The sequence below is a fragment of the Colias eurytheme genome, chromosome 24 (assembly GCF_061535395.1).
Source record: "Colias eurytheme isolate Ceu_HAF_F1 chromosome 24, ilColEury1 Martin Lab GWU primary, whole genome shotgun sequence".
NCBI classification, from domain to species: domain Eukaryota; kingdom Metazoa; phylum Arthropoda; class Insecta; order Lepidoptera; family Pieridae; genus Colias; species Colias eurytheme.
The window spans coordinates 3,181,356-3,201,082 of NC_143003.1; the positions used below are offsets into that span (position 1 = coordinate 3,181,356).

At 31.2% G+C, this 19,727-nt stretch overlaps 1 protein-coding gene across 2 annotated transcripts in view; it reads right to left on the reverse strand.

The window, feature by feature from the left end:
* The window catches only part of LOC149897906 (uncharacterized), an 86,694-nt gene extending 75,131 nt beyond the window's left edge, over window positions 1-11,563 (reverse strand). For both annotated transcript variants that reach the window (XM_090115733.1, XM_090115732.1), the window contains exon 1: window positions 11,328-11,563. In XM_090115733.1, the coding sequence (XP_089971859.1) occupies window positions 11,328-11,433 (106 nt within the window). In that variant the 5' untranslated portion in view covers window positions 11,434-11,563. The remainder of the gene's footprint in view (window positions 1-11,327) is intronic.
* Between the last annotated feature and the right edge of the window lie 8,164 nt (window positions 11,564-19,727).

The window sequence follows — 19,727 nt, forward strand, 5'->3', positions numbered from 1 at the left end:
TATACTTTACGTGTTATGCAAAGCTTTGGCTTTATAATCTATAAATGTTACCGAAAGAATACTAATTAAATAATTTCAAAGAATCTCATCGTTTAACTAATCTGAATTATAAATAGAGCATTTGAGAAAAATTCAAGATTATTTCATCACGTAATATATCCGCTCCTTGCACATCAAAGTGTATCATAAAGTATTATTTCCAATAATTTTCAACAAGATTACAAAGCCCCGAAGTATAGAAATACGTCATGAAATCAAAATTGTCCTCTATTAACTATATAACTTGAAAAGAAAACAGACAAATTCTACCCCGAAATCTAAACAAAAACACCATTCAAAACCTACATAATATGCACTATATTCGAATTCCTAACCCACCAAATAAAGTTCCCATGATTTCTCCCATATGATGCTACATTAACAAAGGTAATTAAGGTAATTATCTCCGTTACACTTGCCCACTTCTCAGCGTCTGCTACGGTTGACTGCGTGCAATGTTTTATGTAATTCACAAGCAATAGTTGGTCGCTGATCATTTAATAGTGTTACGAAGACGTTGGTCAGGTGGTTTGTAAAATTATTTATTAACAACGAAGGAAATAATATAATACTTTTAAGCAACCGAACTGGTGGTTCGCCTGATAAGCTAAGGTAAATAGGTTAAAAGGTACTTTGCAATATATTCCTTACATTGTTATATATGTTTACGTGAGCTCATGAGTTCTGCATTGATTTATTGTTTTAGTTGAACCACAGATACTAGTGCACCATATTTTAATGTAGCGTATATTTGTCGTTGCAGAAATGTTGGACATCAGCCTGCTCGGTGGGCAGACGATGAAGGTCTTGGGAAGAAAATGGATGCGAGTGGCGAAAAACAGAAAAGAATGGCGTGCCCATGAAGAGGCCTATACTAAACTTTGGGTTAAACCGGGCTGAGAAAGAAGAAGAAGAAGAACTACTAAATTATTTTTGTTTAATAATTAATCAAATTGAGTTGTGTTCAAGTTTCCTTCAAGTATATAATGTTGCTTCTAATTGGAATATTCACGCAACTCCAAAGAGATTTATTACTCAAATTGTAGACACAATCATAAATATTTTATTCGTTATATTATGATGTTATTTAAGAATCCTTTTCACTATATGTCTCGTCTTCTAACCATACAACCGTATCTTCAATCTTAAGATGTCAACCTCAAACCGACTTTCACCGGTTATAAAAACTCGATACAAATACTTTGTCCGGTTCCATTTCACTCGGTCACATCACTAGTTATCCGGTATCGGTTTTTTCGCACTTGTGTTGTCCGTATTCACCTAGTACGGATTGTATATGTGTTAAGGATGTATAACTAAGGGGACAAAATCGTATTCATTTATTCGCTTTGGTTTTTGTGTAGTGAGATTTTTCTTTATATAAGCTAAAAAAACGAACGTTTATAGCACTCTACTCTATTTTTATTCAAAAACATTTCCTAGTATTTCGTATCTTTAACTTAATATAATTTTACCCAGGAATATTATTTCCTACCTAGCCTAGTAAAATAATATTCAAAATACTTTAAGTAGTTGACATTATCTACAAATAAAACTTACAATTCATCCTCTTTTTATAACATGTAAAAGGTTATAGATTACAAAAATATTTTACCAAATCGTTCTAAATATAGTTAATAAACAAGAAAATGAATACCTCAGTTACAAGTTACGTCAAGCCATTAGCTCCGAAACCTCTCATTACATCTTACATCTTGCCTCAGAATTAAGTTATTGCAAATACTCATACTTCCCTCTTTATTATATAAGAAATGTTTTATACTACATTTTATAATTTCACGGTCGAATTATTGTGATGTTATGTTTGTTAAAGTATAAACTATAAACCATACAATAGTACCTAGATACAATTTAATTTTATTATAGACACTAGCGGTCCGCCCCGGCTTCGCCCGTGGTACCTACATGTTTAAACTATCCTATCTCTCAAGTTGGATCGAACTGCACATGGTGTGCGAATTTTATTATAATCGGTTAAGTGGTTTAGGAGTCCATTGAGGACAAACATTGTGACACGAGATTTATATAAAGTTACACAATACTATTGTAGGTATACTTAAATTTATTGATACGTGTCCTCTATAATATCTACTACGTATATAATTTTAGCACAACCATAAAATCAATCTATGTTGATTGATTTTGATATAATAAACTAGCTTTTCGCACGCAGCTTCGCCCGCTTTGTCGAAAACTTAACAAATTATAATATGTATAAAATCTCTCTCAAGAACCTCCTTTGCGTATTTCTAAAGTTGCGTATGTTTCAATAAACATACATAGAGACGGAGAGACAGCTACTTTGTTTTAAATTATATGTAATGATGAACTTTTTGTCAAAAGCTCTTTCCTTACCCTAATGAAATTTCACCTACGACGTCTCTAGAAATCAAAAATACATAAAAATGAATCCCTAGGTTCCATTGGTCATGGCACCACGCGTGAACGGCTGGACCGATTTAGATAATTATTTTATTATAATATTTCTTGAAGTACGAGGATGGTTCTTATGGAGAGAAAACGTAAACATGTACCACGGGCGAAGTCGGGGTGGACCGCTAGTTGATTGAAATATTGATTCTAATCAAACATTTTAACAAGTTAAGTCTAGCCTAAAATAATTATCTATTGCACAACTTTCAAATTAAACTAAGGTTGACAAGTATGAAAATTCGTAGGCTACCAAATAATATTTCCTGGTCCGTAATTGATCGGATTCGAGGCTAAATTCACTATTTAATTGACCTTCTATTTAAATTGCAGTTTTACACGCAATATGATATAATAGTTATTGCTATTAAAATATAAAAACAATGAAAATATGTTAGATAATAAAATACTATGCCATATAAGATTTTGTTTTTTATTTCATAGACTTACCTACACTAGAACGTTAATACGTTTTTAACAGAAACAGTTATATAACATAGACCATATTATGAAGTATATTATACACTATTCCGATATTACATGATTAGCATATTACTTGAGCTAATAAATATATAATTAAAAAAATATAATAAACTAGCTGTGCCCCGCGGTTTTACACGCAGTGCTCCGCTCCTGTTGGTCTTAGCGTGATGATATATAGCCTATATGCCTTCCTCAATAAATGGGCTATCTAACACTGACAGAATTTTTCAATTTGGACCAGTAGTTCTTGAGATTAGCGCGTTCAAACAAACAAACTACAGCTTTTTAATAAGTATACATTCAACGGAACATGTCAAAGGAAATAACAAAACCACACATAATCACACCAGTTATTCAACCTTTATATGACCTTCAAATTTTTAAATAACCTAAAATGCACTTCCCGATAACCTTAATACATAAGACAATTTTATTTCAATGATACACGAAAACTAATTTGTATACAAGTATGGGAAAGTGTCGATTGTATAATAAGCTGTATGTACTAGTGGTTGTCCGTGACTTTTGTCGTTTCCTATGTATAATCATTCTAGTCTTTTCTACCTACCACTTTTTGTATATTTCTAAGATATAAAAATATATATTATAGATTTATTCTTATGTCGATGTCGGTCAAACAGAAATAAGCATTGCAATAGACGATACAAAAAGTCCAGAGTTGTAAATTGCCAAGCTCATGAAAATTCAATAGTTTACTTTTAAGTGAGAATGTTATTTCTGAAACTTCGCAAACTGATAATCAATAATTTGAAAGCTGTGTCCAAATCGTAAGCAAGGCATTCTTACTTTTATTTTTAAATATAATTCACCATATTATCCATTCAAACTGTAGTTTTAGTCATTCTTTCTGATGTAACCATCAAGATATTTCAGTACAGTCCACTGTTTAACATCTTAATTTTCTATAAACATTCTACCGGAGACTCCTAATAAAGTTCATTCAAAACTGAACTCTATTTACCACAATTATTAAGTCCTATTTCCTCCAGATACATTTAAGCCACCACTGTAGCATCAAGCTCTATCCACAGAGATAAGCCTAGATTTAGTAACGTTAACATAATAATGGTGATCTTGCAATTTAAAGAACCGTTCCTATTTGGATACATTTCTTACTCCACTTTACATTAACTGTAGTTTAACTCTTGTTAATCTGAACATTCAATTACTACTTAAACTGAGGTCAAATATACTTAAACTGAGCTTTACATTTTCATATACATGTATAACAGAACTTTTACCTGGATAATACTTGGTCTATATTCCTTTTTGCTTCGGATTTAATAAAATCGTAGCTTCTTTTGCTTCTATTTCTTTTTCTTTTTATCTATATAAAAGTGAAGTCCCATGTCCCCTAGTGGGGTAAGGGGCAGATGAATTATACATCTGTTTCACTGATCGATTTTCTTTAGGGACAAGTAGGTGATCAGCCTTCTGTGTCCCGCCAGACCCAGACATTTTATTTTTCTTCGTCTCCAGAATCGAACCCAGGACCCCTCGGTTCTACGCTCACGCGTCAACCACTGTACAAAGGAGGTGGTATATATAATAGCAATAATAAAGAAACTATACTGATATTATATAAAGGAATTAGTAATATATGTAAATATGCTTGTAACGAATTGGCATAGAGTAGAAGACTAACTGGCTGTATCTTTGAAATAAACTTACAGTAATATAGGTATCATAATAACACATGAGCTATAGATAGTTTTTTTTTTGCAGGTTCGTCCGCGGGTGTAACCGCACGGCTAAGCATATACATAATCATAATAATCTATTATCTTCTATTTAAGAAATGACTTCCGACAATCTCTCACATATCAAAACCACTGTATATTTGTATTTGCCCTTCAATACAAGAAAGATTATAGCATCCTGCGCATCACTAATCTGACATTTTGTGTAACCTTTACACGATGACATAACACAAAATAACGAAGCCATTCGCTAGTGACTCGCACCTTGCTTTCGTCATGTACAAATGTCAATAGTTCATTTGTCGTACATGTTATGTACATCTCAATTAATATGTTTGTGTGCTTTTAACGAGTATCTTTGAACCTAATTTGGATGAGTTGAAATGCGTAGGTAATTTTGTATAATTTTTAAAATGATATTTAACTAGCTCATGGCTTTACTCGCGTGGTACCTCGCCTAAAAGTAACCTGTGCTAACCCAGAATATAATCTCACTTGGAACTAAATTTCTTATGTAAAAAGGAACAAACATACATCATTATGTTCTTCGAAACTTTCTATAAAAACGCGAAAGTTTGATAAGAAGTAGGATTACGAAGCTAACTTTATCAACAAAAACATCATCAGCCTACTACATCACAAAAACAAAAACATCGTCTTTTTCCCACTATGCTGATAAAAGCCTTTTCAACATATTATTTTACTCTACTTCTATTTAAATATAAATAATATATCACACCATATGAATTTAATTGCAAAACAGTTCGTAATCGCGTCTAGCAATTTTGTTAGTCTGTACGCGATTACCTCACAACGAATGTGTCAATCTAATAAGACCATTGATTAAAGTCTTGTTAACGTCTGAGTGTCTTGTAACTGCTGAACAACTTTCTAATATTATTTTTTAACAAATACATATAACTTAATGTTACAAGGAATAAGGTTCAAATTAGAATATAGATTAAACTCTATTCCTGTAAGTTTTGGGTATCCAACGAAAGAAAGTAATATATTAAGGAAATAATAATATTGATAAAGACAATATAATTAATGAATTTATTAATTAAAAGAAAATAACATATTTTGTATCAGAAGTAGAATCGAACCACCAAATAGGTCAATTGTGTATCGAAAATTCGTCGAATTTATACTAAATCTCTACATTTGCAGCTTCTTCAAGCTTATCTTTCTACTTGCGATTTTATTAATAGCTCCTGCTTTTGACTTATGAAATTGTCAAGGTCCCTAGAACTTGCAAAGGTTAGTTCAGTCCTCGGCGACATCCTAGCTTTCATTATTTCATAATAACTGGATGGTTGAAAATTTCAGTTGCATCAGATAAGCAACAATTAAATAATATGTATTTATCAAAGTATCTTTAAAACTGTTACCTTTAGTATAACAGCTTATCAATTCTCATATAACATTATACATATTCACCTAATATACATAACGTATTCATAGTAAGTTTTACATGAATATTCATAATAGGTTATGTATGCAGGGTAAATATTATCTCTATAAAAATATGTTTATTGCACGCCTCATAAGCGAAGCGTTGAGGTGGGTACTACTGTCACTTCGCGCAAAACATCTGATTTTTCAAACTTAAAATGTCTTTATGTATCATACATTGCACTTGTAAGATAATACATACACACACATATTAAGAAAAAACACTATTTTTAACGTTCATGATATTTTTGATGTCATTTTTGTTATTTAAACTAGTTAAAAAACAGTTTAAAAAAGTTCTGTCTTGGACGTCCGTGTGTCTGTATGTGCGGATCCTTTTTCTTGTTAACACGATAGCGACCGAAATACTTTACTAATCGAGTCTTTTTTTTTCTCTTACGCTTGAGTATGCTCAGGAATAGAACCCTTTCATTTTTCAGGGTCTGATTCGATGTGGTTTAATTGTTATTAAATAAACAAAAATAATAATTAATAAATATTTATTAAAAAAAAATTATGAGGCGTGCACTTTTGGATTTTCCAAATTATTTTTGTTATATCTTATGTCTCGATTTCTCAAAAAAATTAAATATATATTTACAAATATCTCAGTTATAGGATAAGCGACATTCCTTAACCTATTCCCTATACTAGAACATTCTGTACAAAAAAAAAGTCTAGAAAATTCCTTCCACAATACATTGATTATTATTAATCAACCGATGCGCCCTTGAATTTTTTCATCAAGACATCGAAAAATAGAAAGTAGCTAGCATTGGCCGACTCGTACTCATCATACGCAACACACACATACACACACACACACGCACAGCTTGACCTTTCATCAGATTGTGAAAGTATTAAGGTGTGTACATAGCGATTTTCATATTTACCTTATAAGAAACTATTTGTATGCATGTAATTATTGAAAACAAATATGTAACGCACATGAATGAATGTTGGTTTTTTTATGTCTTGTGTAATGAGGTTAATTTTTTAGAATAAATCAACTTATATTCTTGATTTTTAAGAGTGCTAGACAGTCAATGAAGACAACAAATATCATATATAATAAGCCATTTATCCCTTTTGAATTAAGTGCCTCAAACAATAATTATGTTTCAACAGAAAAAATATCTCACAAATACAAAAAAATGTATTAGAATTATAAATTTAGCAAAATTTTATTTCTATTTTAATATATTCCGCCATTATCTTTATCGAAAACGCATTTCCTACTATTACTTTCTCGCTATTCGCTACGCCCATCACTTACAACCTTAGGTAGTAATTTAGCGATTTCGTAGCAATTAATAGACATATACAAGCAATAGTAACTGTAAAATTACGCGTTAATTATATCGAAAACTAACCGTTTAGGATAGCAAGTTTGTACATAGAAAATAATTATTTATTATCGATGATGGAAATGTATGTGTTTATTACATTTAAATATACAGCCATAAAACAATAGTGCGATCGATAACTCTATGTTAAAGTTACGGTTTTATATATAAGTCCAAACTTTTTTTGCCCACTGGGAATCGAACCCGGAACCTCCCTATTGTAACACTAATATCAAGTGTAATTACAAGGTAATAAATGTCAAATTAAACACCTACTCACATGACATAAAATACGTTTAAAGATAGCATACGAATAACAATTTTCTACGACTTTGTTCATTCGTTGTAATGTCAATTCAATGTTTATTAATCATGAAAAATCGCTACTTCAGCGTTATAATTTAAAAAATAAATAAATTATAACAAAAATATCATAGACAACCTTTTCACAACTCATCAATAAATAAAAGTTCTACATAAAACTAAGAAAGGTAAATAAATGAAAAAGTCCTTATCTGTGCAATGTCAGATAAACATCCGCACATCACTAGGGCGAGCCCTGTTGACCCGGAAAACAGGTTCTGCACAGCCCTACTTATTGAATGAATGAAGACGCGTACAAATTAAGTTTTTCACTTGCTTTTACTCAATGAATTATTCTTTTCAAAACAATATATTTTAAATACGTGTTATAATATACGATTGAATATTCATTAAAACTAGTCTAGCCGATTTGAAAAATTTTGGTAAAAATCCAAGACAGAGATATGTATGTACATTTATGAATACTTATTAAAAAATAATAATTAATATTTTTATACTTTAAAACTGTTTCTTTCTCAAACCGTACCTTTTCTTCATCAGTATTCGTTTACAAATATTTACGTTAGAACAGATTATGATTTGAATTTTATAACTTTCTCTCATAAAGAGTTTTGTTTTATTACTTTAAATATACATAAAGATTAATAACTTAGTTTTTACTTGTTTGACGTTGACATGCTTTTTCTAACCACACATAATTTTGTGGTTATATTTATTTATGATAATGAAGAATATAATTGCATTACTGAGTCAGTTTTTTAGAAAACTAGGTAAGTATTAAGACTATACTTTTATTCTTATACTGTCCTACAATTAATTACAATTAAGTTTGAATAGAAAATAACGTCTAGTATTCATTTAAACATTTACGAATAAATACGAATCGTTAGAGTAAAATCATAACTAGATATAGAGCAACATAAAGTTATATTTAGATTACTTATATATGTATATGCCAAGATAATATTATGTTCAAAAAGTATCGAAAGTTCAAAAATAAATACCAATACACGTAATAATTTCACTTTTGTAACTCTGTCGTGACCAACGAGGAAATCTAAATGGATTCGCTAAATAGATAGTAACGACTTTGAAGAAATACTTTTGTAAAAGGTATGGATTAAATATAATGTAAGATACAGTATCTGCTATTTGTATATAAACTTATGGATTTTCCGTAGAATATAATTATACTGTGCCAAGTGCAAACATTTATTAATAAAAGGTATCTTGAACAGATCAACAGAATACTATTTAAATGCAAGTAAATCTATCATGACATAGTATATAACAAAGTAGATATATGATATTATGATGCTTTAAAACTACGCAACAAGTTTCATTTCGGGTTTTTTGAATGCACAAAATGATTTTCAAGCGTGGGTTTTATATATGTATACACGGGTGTTTACCCGTGGGAAGCCGGGTAATATCGCTAGTAAGTAATAAATTATTTTAGCCCCTCTTCCCTTACTCCATAACCCACTAAAGTACACGGAACTTTATTAAGTTCCGTGTACTTTAGTGGGTTATGGAGTTAATACTGTTATTTTCATATTATAGAGCAGTTCAAGGACTCTACCTACCTACCTTCTCTTCATAGCATATCTAGAAATTTTATTACAAAATATTCAAAGATGCGACTAAAACATTTAAATTATCGCAGAAGCAAGTTTGCGATTGTTACTCAGCCTGACATTTAGCATCTTGATTCTTGACCGTTCACCGCTTGCGCAAATGTAACTTGCTACACGAGCTATCGAATTATATATTATATTATATATGATACTATGAAGACATATTATATGTGAAGTAAATGTAGTAGCACATTTGTTTTGCTAAGTTTTGTCATATTATTACATGGTTTTGTGCTGAAATACATGGGAAAAGACATAATTATATATAGAGATAATTTTGTATTTAGATAGCATGTTGTCTTCTTTTTTATTAAATTTGCAATGCATTTTGTTAGTCTTTTACGTAGAGAAGGCTAATTAGATTATTATACTTATAGAAGTGGTGGACAAAAAACAAAATAAACCTTTCCTTGAGAAATATTGTGTGAAGATCTTTCCGCTTTATAGAATGACAAATTCTAATTCTGGATAATTTATAAAACTTTTAAGTTAAATAAAATAAGCTTAATGCATCAAAAAGTTATCCAAATTAGTGGATTTATAATCGATGGAAATAACATGTATCTGATAGGAACCACGTAAAACATTCTTTACTACTTCCTTGAAATATAAATATTTGAAGAAGACTTATATATAGGTATACTAGCGGTCCGCCCCGGCTTCGCCCGTGGTACATATGAAAAATAGATGTTGGCCGATTCTCAGACTTACCCGATATGCACAGAAAATTTCATGAGAATCGGTCCACCCGTTTCGGAGGAGTATGCAGACTAACATTGTGACACGAGAATTTTATATATAAGACTAGCGGTCCGCCCCGGCTTCGCCCGTGGTACATATGAAAAATAGATGTTGGCCGATTCTCAGACTTACCCGATATGCACAGAAAATTTCATGAGAATTGGTCCACCCGTTTCGGAGGAGTATGCAGACTAACATTGTGACACGAGAATTTTATATATAAGATATACATATTACATATATAGTCTTAAAGTTACGCTATTAATCTTATTTCTAACACACGATTACTTAATCCCGTGTTAAGTCTATTAATTAATATGTAATGACGTTTCACAATTGTTTTTAAGAATATGATATTTGCGTAACAAGCGCGCAATTTGGTAACGATTATGATTCAACTTCGCATTCATTTGGCTTTGAATAATTCTGTGTAATGTTACAAAACCCTTTCATAAATAGCTTACGGATTTTCCGGTTATCTTGTGTTTAAGTTATTGGAAAATTATTCGACTTTATGTATTTTATATATTGATGATAATAAGATATATATCATAGTTGAAATAGTTATTTGAAATATAGATTTTTAAATAAGTCTAAAAAAACATTTTGCAATTTACATTTGAAACATGTTTTTCATAGCTAAAAAAAAGCTTACACACGGTTTTATTTGTGAAAATAACTCTATACTGAGAATTTCTCTAGTTTATTTTAAATTTCAAGTGTTAATTATCTCGATTAAAAATACAAACATAAGAAAGTGGGACAAATTCAACATTTATTCGTGTCAACCTATCGTTAATTTACCATAAGTGGTCGAGCGCGTTGATGTCGTTTGTATGCGGAGCTTTCGAGATCGCTAACATTTATACAGCCTTCATATTATATATCTTATGGGCATTATTGCAACGATTTTGTTTAATATTATATATTCTGAATGTATATATGCCTTTATTATGCTTGCATAAAAAATAGTTTTAAAGCTTTCGACATTTCTAATGAGCTTATTACGTATATTACATTATAGAGCTTTATTTTTATTCTACTAAGCTTTCAACATAAAAATCACGCCCAAAAAATTTCCAATTTCCCCCGAAAGTTCGTCTGAAAAACTTTACAAAAAAATTCCATACCTTGACATGTCGATAAAGTCGTACACAAAAGCACCGCCACTGCACCCCATAAAACACAGTTAATATAGCCCATTTCACTGCCACTTAATAACCTAGGCTGTAGCATTTCACTCTCACTATCATACTATGGTTCAATTCACAGCACAGATAAATAGCAGGTCAGTTTAGCACAGCGCCATCTCTTGAGCGGCTTGAACGTTGGTGCGCGGGCGACGGTCGTACGTCTACTGCACCTGAATTGATCGTACGCAACCATCGGACCTCTCACGCCTTCCATGCAGGGGAAAGAAACATTTCTTGAAAGCGATTATTGCGAATTAGTTAATAGTGGACAATGTGTTTTGGGAAAATGTTTAATTTGTAATGATAATGAGTGCATTAGGATGTAAGTGATGGATTGAATTTGATTAATTTATAAGGAGCTATATTCTTATTAGATTTTAAAGAAATTATGTTATAGAGTCGAATTAAAGTTTTGGCCTACGACGCCGTATATGTAATATGAATTTACGATTTACGATTGACCTTAACTCATTTTTGGCTAAAAATATTCATTTAACATAGCGTTGCGTAGCTATTATTGTAATTTATTTATGAAAATGAAACAATCCTGTAAAGGGAATTTCATAATAGTCTTATAAAGTAAGTCTTTATCAACATGTTATTATATTACATAATATAGCCTCTCCTCCATAAAGATAGGTGTACATTCTTATTAATCTATTTCTACTGATGATAGAATTTTAAAAGTTGCTACACTATGTTGCAAGGTTAGTTTAATTATAGCATATACACAAAAATCATACTAGTTCCTGTTTATATACATAAGTCTTAAGTATAGCTATACATTTCAGTAGGTACCAAAGGTTGGTCCCCCCTGCACATCGAACCCACTTCACTTTCAAACTCGGTCGCGAACGCGGACGCGTAAACACACGGAACTGTTACTCGCACTTGCTGCAAACCACGGGGTTTACTTTTATAGGGCAAATGTTGACATATAACCTCAGGTCATCTAGGTGAAACTAGATTTGGGAGACAGGTTTGCAACCACTGCTTTTGGATATGATACTTTCAATTTATTCGACTAGCTGCATGGTTTAGAAATTTCAGATATTATATATAAATTCGGTGACCATTTAAGCCTATATTTATGTAATATTTTAGTATATGCAGAAAGAATACATTTATAGAATATCTTAATCTAGGAAATATATGAATATTTATTTATTAATTTCTACACCTATATCTCAAGTTCATACTACATAAAAGCAGCTGCAGTCAATTTTACTTTAAACTATACACTGTGCGAAACAATTAAGCATCTTTTATAAGTTGCGATGAATATCTACGAACCTAATAAATCAATTTCCAAATTTGTTTCATTAATAGAAAATCACATTATACCTGAAAACAGGCGCTTTTTAATTTTTATCCCGGCTCTATTTGGGCGCACCGCCCCAGAGGCCGGCGGTTTATTAACAAGCACGGAAAACATTACATACATACTTCATTCATATTGTAAAATAAATTTCTCAACTCTCTCACGTTTAAGAAGATTTACCTCAATCATTATTAACTTTTGTATGAATATATAAAAGTTGTATTTATCGTGATTCGTCTCAACGTTTAAAATGGAAATTGTAGAGCGGAACTCTACTAAAATAGGAAAAAAATATTTCATAAAATTACATAAAAATTTATAATACATATATGGATGTACAAAGAAAGAAATGTATTGATAAAAAATTTGTAATCCTGTTTGTATAATAATTAATAGATCGTGTACTCAACCTACACAATTAAGATCAAATATCACATAATGCTAAAAATATTCAAAGATGTCTTCATACATATTATATTCGTACATCCATTTACGCAGAAACATATCCCAAAAGTGTTATTACTTTTCTTTCACAATTTTTCAAATAATATTTTAGAGAGGAAAATTTTTAATGTAAAATAGCCAATATAGAAAAAAAATCTCTTAATATTATAATGTCACTCAGGAAAAGCTTTCGGCTGGTGAAATAGATTTCAAAATCAAAGTCAAACATTTATTTATTCAATTAGACTTCGTTGAAGATCATAAATCATCAAAATACACTTTCCGAACTGGGCGGAAAGCAGTTTTCGTTTAAGTAGTTTCAGAGTTCCATACATACAAACAAATTTGTTTGACATCATTACGACTTTGTTCATTTATTTTATATTATTTCATATCTCTATTTTAATATTATCAAATTCGATGACTTTGAAAATCTTCATTATACTAATATGGTGCCTATAAAATATTATATTCGCAGTTTTTATAGTTTTTTAAGGAAATAAACAAATAAACGTGTTCGGCAAGTCACTATGTTCTATAAGCATATGACCTTGTTGACAGCCTCAATGTAACACGTCTGATGAACACTTTTAGTAATAAAGTTGAACTTTAATTATAGAGGGATTTTATTTTGTAATTTTAAACACTATATTATGGTCAATATGATGAGAATTTTTAAAAATCTAAAGTAGATGACATTATTGAGATCCAGCTTAGTCTTTATAAAATTAATTTACAATGACATAGTTTGAAAAAGAAAACGACGAAGAAAATCTACAGTCAGGTTTTTGATATAAGCTGAAATTTTTTTGTTACCGAGTACATTTCATTTCATTTAATGATATCAAATGTATTATTAATAAATTATATTATTATTACGTCGACCAGTACTCTAAATAACACCGTTATAACAAGTATTTACCACATCATCATCATCATCAAAAGATAAAAGTAGGTGTTATACCACAGAATAGTACTAAAAATGAATATTCGGCAGTATACATTTTAACAGCCATAAAATATGGCACATTTATATGCCTTCTTTATTATATACCTACTATCTGACGTGGATTTTTACTTTTTCGTCACTTATGTGAATTGATTTATTTAAAAACTAACAAATTATGTACTAAAACTTTCCTTAAGAACCTCTTATCTATTAAAAATCGCATCAGAATCCGTTTGCCAGTTTTAAAGATCTAGATAAGCATACATAGGGACGGAGTACGGACAGCGGAAAGCGACTTTCTTTTACACTATGTAGTGATGTTACAATCTCATTTTGGAAAATTAACCCGAAATTTATAGGTATTTAGTTAGTTTTATATAAGCATTGAAATAGTTTATAAATGAGAAATTTTAAAGAGTAGATAATATGGAAGCTTCTACATCTAGGTACGTTGTGACGCTGTTTTCCTGGTGAAATGTATAGCATAGTATAACATTATCTGTGGACTGTGACTCTATATCATTTAGCCGTAAACATAATATGATAATATGTCTCAAAAACCACTGATCGATTTTGAACAAACTTGCACTGATCCCTAAGTTGGAACATACCCTAAAACAACAAAAACCAACATGAGCTTTATACAATGTGGACAAACATGCAAAAAAAAACACGAGTCTTATGAAATTCAGCGCGCGTGTCTTTGTAGACTTACATAGTATTTTATTAACATAATATAAATTAAAAAAAACTGTGTAATTCTGGCAATATTAAAATCAACACAAACTCAAACATTTATTCATTGAATAATTACATACTTACACATCGAATTAATAACCTCCTTTTTTGAAGTAGGTTAAAATTTTAAAAATATAAAACAACGAAAAAGTGGGTATTGAATAGCGACATCTGTAAGATAATTACGGCAACAGTTGCAATGTATGCGACGACACATACGAAATGTTTTGTTATAGTTGTCACAAGATGGCGCAGCAAAATTCATCAGTATATATAGTACATTTTGATAAATAAGCCACGATTAATCCTTGCTTACCATTATAAATTTTGAATGACAATTTTAGAAATAAGAAGAACAAATTGATTAATAACAATAATGAGGTCTTATTATTTTATTTTTCATATCTTTTTAGTTAAAGCGCCATCTATGTATAGCTTATAAAACGAATGCAAAACTTTTTGTCAACTATTCATATTTGAAAATTAAACCTAAAAAAAATAATGGTGTATGATTTTTTATTTTTCACAAGCTTTTATTTACATATTTTTATTTTTTATCTTGTAACATAGGTTTACTTATACATAACGATAGATGGCGCGTCATAACCACACATCATCATTAATAATATAATTCAGTTGTATACGTAGTATTTAGTCTGTGGTAGTATATTATTATTAGTCTGTGATTCAGCCATGGTACACTTTTTTTTGAAAACGCTCCTAAAATGATGAAAAATCATACTATGTATTGCATAAATATTATATATTCGAATGTATATATTTCATGACAAACCTCTTATATTAAAATATTGTATTTCAAACAATTTCAAACGGTTAATTTTGTTCTACCGTAAAATTATACATAGGTAATTCAAATATCCAATGTTATTGCGAGATTAAAAATAAGGCAAGACATGAAAACGTATCTTTATTAAATTAATTTAAAAACAAACACATTTAATAGCAATAAATATGTACAATACAATTTAATTTTTTCAAATAGATATGGTTTTCAACTTTTCAGTATCGCAAGTTTGCATATTTTGAAACTAGATGGCGTTGTGTGCTTTTCGTAAGTTATATTATAAAACTTATTTATGAACAGTTTTATTCAGATATAATATTTCGTAAAGTACATCCCATCAAAAACATCCTGTAAAAAACCCAAGTCTCGCAGCTCAGTCTTTCTACCGTCAAAAGTTGTGAGATCCATGTAATACCAAGTCGGTTAATCTATTTAGTGTCTACTTGAAGGACCTTCTGTCTTAAGTTATTACATAAGTTATTATCATGCCAATATTAAAAATATTTAACGTTTTAAACAAATAGATCGACTTGGACATCGCTTGATTTGATTATTAGTATGTATCACACTACACAGCACGACGGGCCAGCGACCAACAGGAACGAGAGTTTCAATCGCGTGAGGCGCGAGAGACTAAAGAATCTAATATAATATTGTAATATTCATTTTGTTTTCATGCGATGTCCAAGTCGATCTATTTGTTTAAAACGTTAAATATTTTTAATATTGGCATGATAATAACTTATGTAATAACTTAAGACAGAAGGTCCTTCAAGTAGACACTAAATAGATTAACCGACTTGGTATTACATGGATCTCACAACTTTTGACGGTAGAAAGACTGAGCTGCGAGACTTGGGTTTTTTACAGGATGTTTTTGATGGGATCTCACATCTTTTTGTAGAGCCTTTCTTTTTGATACCACCACCAACCACCAACTGCATAAATAACTTTGTAATCCCATATATTTATATGGGATTACAAAGTTATTGATGCAGTTGGTGTATTTGGAAAACTGGACCGAAATTACAAAATATTTAAGTTTTCCCATGATTAAGACACTAAACTCTATATGTATTCCAAATATGAAGCTTCTAAGTCTGCTAGAAGTGCCTTGGACTTTTGATGATCGGTGAGTCAGTGAGTGACAAAATTTAGAAACTTTAACAAGTTGTCATTCTTAAACTACTGGTTCAAATTGACTGAAATTTTAAATATTCCGTGTTTATACAATGCCGGATTAGTTACTGAAGATTCAGGTTTCTTGCTTTATCCACAACCGAATTATAGGGGGTCGAAAAAGGCCCGAATTGCTTCGAGAAAAGGATGGTACGGCCGTGCCGCTTTTTTTTGCTCGACTTGGCGGGGGCACTGCCGTGCCCCCAGATAAATATTATGGATATTTCATACATATGGAAATATTTATCACAGAGGTTTCAGACATTGATTTTCAAAAATGAAGATTTTTTCTATTGCTAAACACGGGGCCCTTATTTTTCTACTCATTACTTGGTAGGTAATTTAGTTTGGAATCAGGATATTTTTAGGCTTACTTATAAACATTAAACGGATTTACGTGTTAGCTTTATTTATTGGTTAATATTTGGTATGTTCATTGTTCACTGATTGTGCAGCAAACTGCGCGCGTTGTAAACGAAATTATGTCTACAATTTGCCTAGGAGTCCTAGGAGTCCTAGGACCTACCTATAAATATTATACCAACCCGTTATAATATAACTAGGTATTGTCCTGTGACAAAATCTTAAACTTGCAGTTTCCAGCGGTTTGCCATGGAGACCAACTTAAAGTGTCGACTAAAATTTATAAGAAAACTAGCGGTCCGCCCCGGCTTCGCCCGTGGTACATATGAAAAATAGATGTTGGCCGATTCTCAGACTTACCCGATATGCACAGAAAATTTCATGAGAATCGGTCCACCCGTTTCGGAGGAGTATGCAGACTAACATTGTGACACGAGAATTTTATATATAAGATTTACAAGTCAATTAAATTTAAAAAGTCAATTACACAAACAGATAATTAGTATTCTAGTTTTATTAAGTACTAGCGGTCCGCCCCGGCTTCGCCCGTGGTACATATTTCGCAATAAAAGGTAGCCTATGTTCTTTCACAGGGTCTAAAGATTATCTGTACATGCCAAATTTCATCAAAATCGGTCCAGTTAGGGATGTAACGATACATGATTTTGCCGATACGATACCGATACCGATATTTGTAGTAATGTATCGGCGATACCGATACCGATACCGATATCGATGGCTTGGTAGAAAAATAAATAGTGAATTATGCATAAAAAGTTACCAACATTTAACAGAGACAACTGTTAATCGTATTCTTTTAAATAAAAATGCCAAATCAAAAAACAACAAAACCATTTATTTTAGTATTATTATTTTACGAAGTCAGTTAAACTTTAAGTAATACACATAGTACAATCAGTACCTATTACTGTACCTGTAACCAGTATACAAGTCAATAACTGCGTTAAAAACAACCGACTTCAAACTTGCACTTGCAACATTTACAAATACAGACAAAAATGCTTATAAAATAAAAACTACTGGGCCTATCCGAATAAAATTTTTATGGGACCAATTCGACACCATCCCGCATCGAACAAAAAAAGAATCACGTAAATCGGTTCAGAAACCACGGAGTAATCGGTGTACATACATAAAAAAAACATACCGGCCGAATTGATAACCTCCTCCTTTTTTTTGAAGTCGGTTAAAAAGTTTACTATAATTGGTAGAGTTTTTTCAGAAAACAAAGTGCGCACGCGCGGGCGGCCTCCCACATCGTTCATTGGGCGCGGATTTTTGAATTATTTGATATCAAAAAAATTGGTTGTTTGTAAAGTAGGTTTACGATCGAGATGTTTACGTGATAACATAATGCAGTGGCAGCGCTCGAGATGAAACGGGAGATCGGTCCGTCTCTCTCTCGTTATACCTGCGATCGCGCTCGTGAGGTTTTGGTGTGACACAAGTTTATGAACATGTCACCCGACTAAAACGATTTTAAAAACGTTATCACGTTAAAAATTAAAAAAATTCAAAATTATTTATTTCTTTCCTTTACATAAACAAATTTGTGATTGGAACACTCCTAGTAAGCAAATAAAATGCTTGTGTCAGGAGGTTCCGCTCTTCCTTAACACTATTACAGAAACAGAAATAAAACAATATGAATGAATACAATGCAAAAACATAAAAGAAAAGAAAGAATTTAATAAAAAAATATCGGTATCGGTTGATTTATTATCGGCGATACCGATATATCGGCTTGCCGATATATCGGCCGATATATCGGTATCGGTATCGGTATCGTTACATCCCTAGTCCAGTAGTTTATGCGTGAAAACCATACATACATAATTACAAACCTCTCCTCTTTATAATATTAGTAAGTTTAGATGTGGGTTCTCCTGAAATTCTATTCAATAAGCTGCATTAATTAAAACACTTCAAATTCATTTAAAATTTTACTCTTATTTTCTTTTTTATTACTCGCGTAACATCAAACAAGACAAGGCAATTGACCTAACTTTTTGAATTCCCAAAATTTCATCCTTATTAATTTTAAATAAACTTTCTCACTCACTACTATAATATTTAATCACGAATTAAAACGAAAACACGTTGAAAGCCAAGTAAGAAACAATGACATCATTGGCTCGTATAACACGGCTCAGGTTACCGTCGCTTGACAAGAAATCATATCGCGGTAATTTTGGATTATTCACGAGTAATATCCCATAGTTGCTTGTTATTTGCTTGGAGAAAGGATTTTTTATTTCATATAAATTATAATATGTAGGAATATAGCTGCTAAGTAGGCACCTAGTTACTAGTAGGTACCTATAAGTTTCATTTATTTTCAACTATCTGCGTCCCGCGGTTTCTCGGGCGTAAATGAGTTTTTTCCTTATAAACAGACAGACCAATTTTATTATAGGTACATACAAGATTAAAAACAATTAGTAGTAAGTAGGTAGTAACCTATTGTCACAATTTCTGGGTACCTATGTTAAGTTTATACCTACATATTATGTCAGT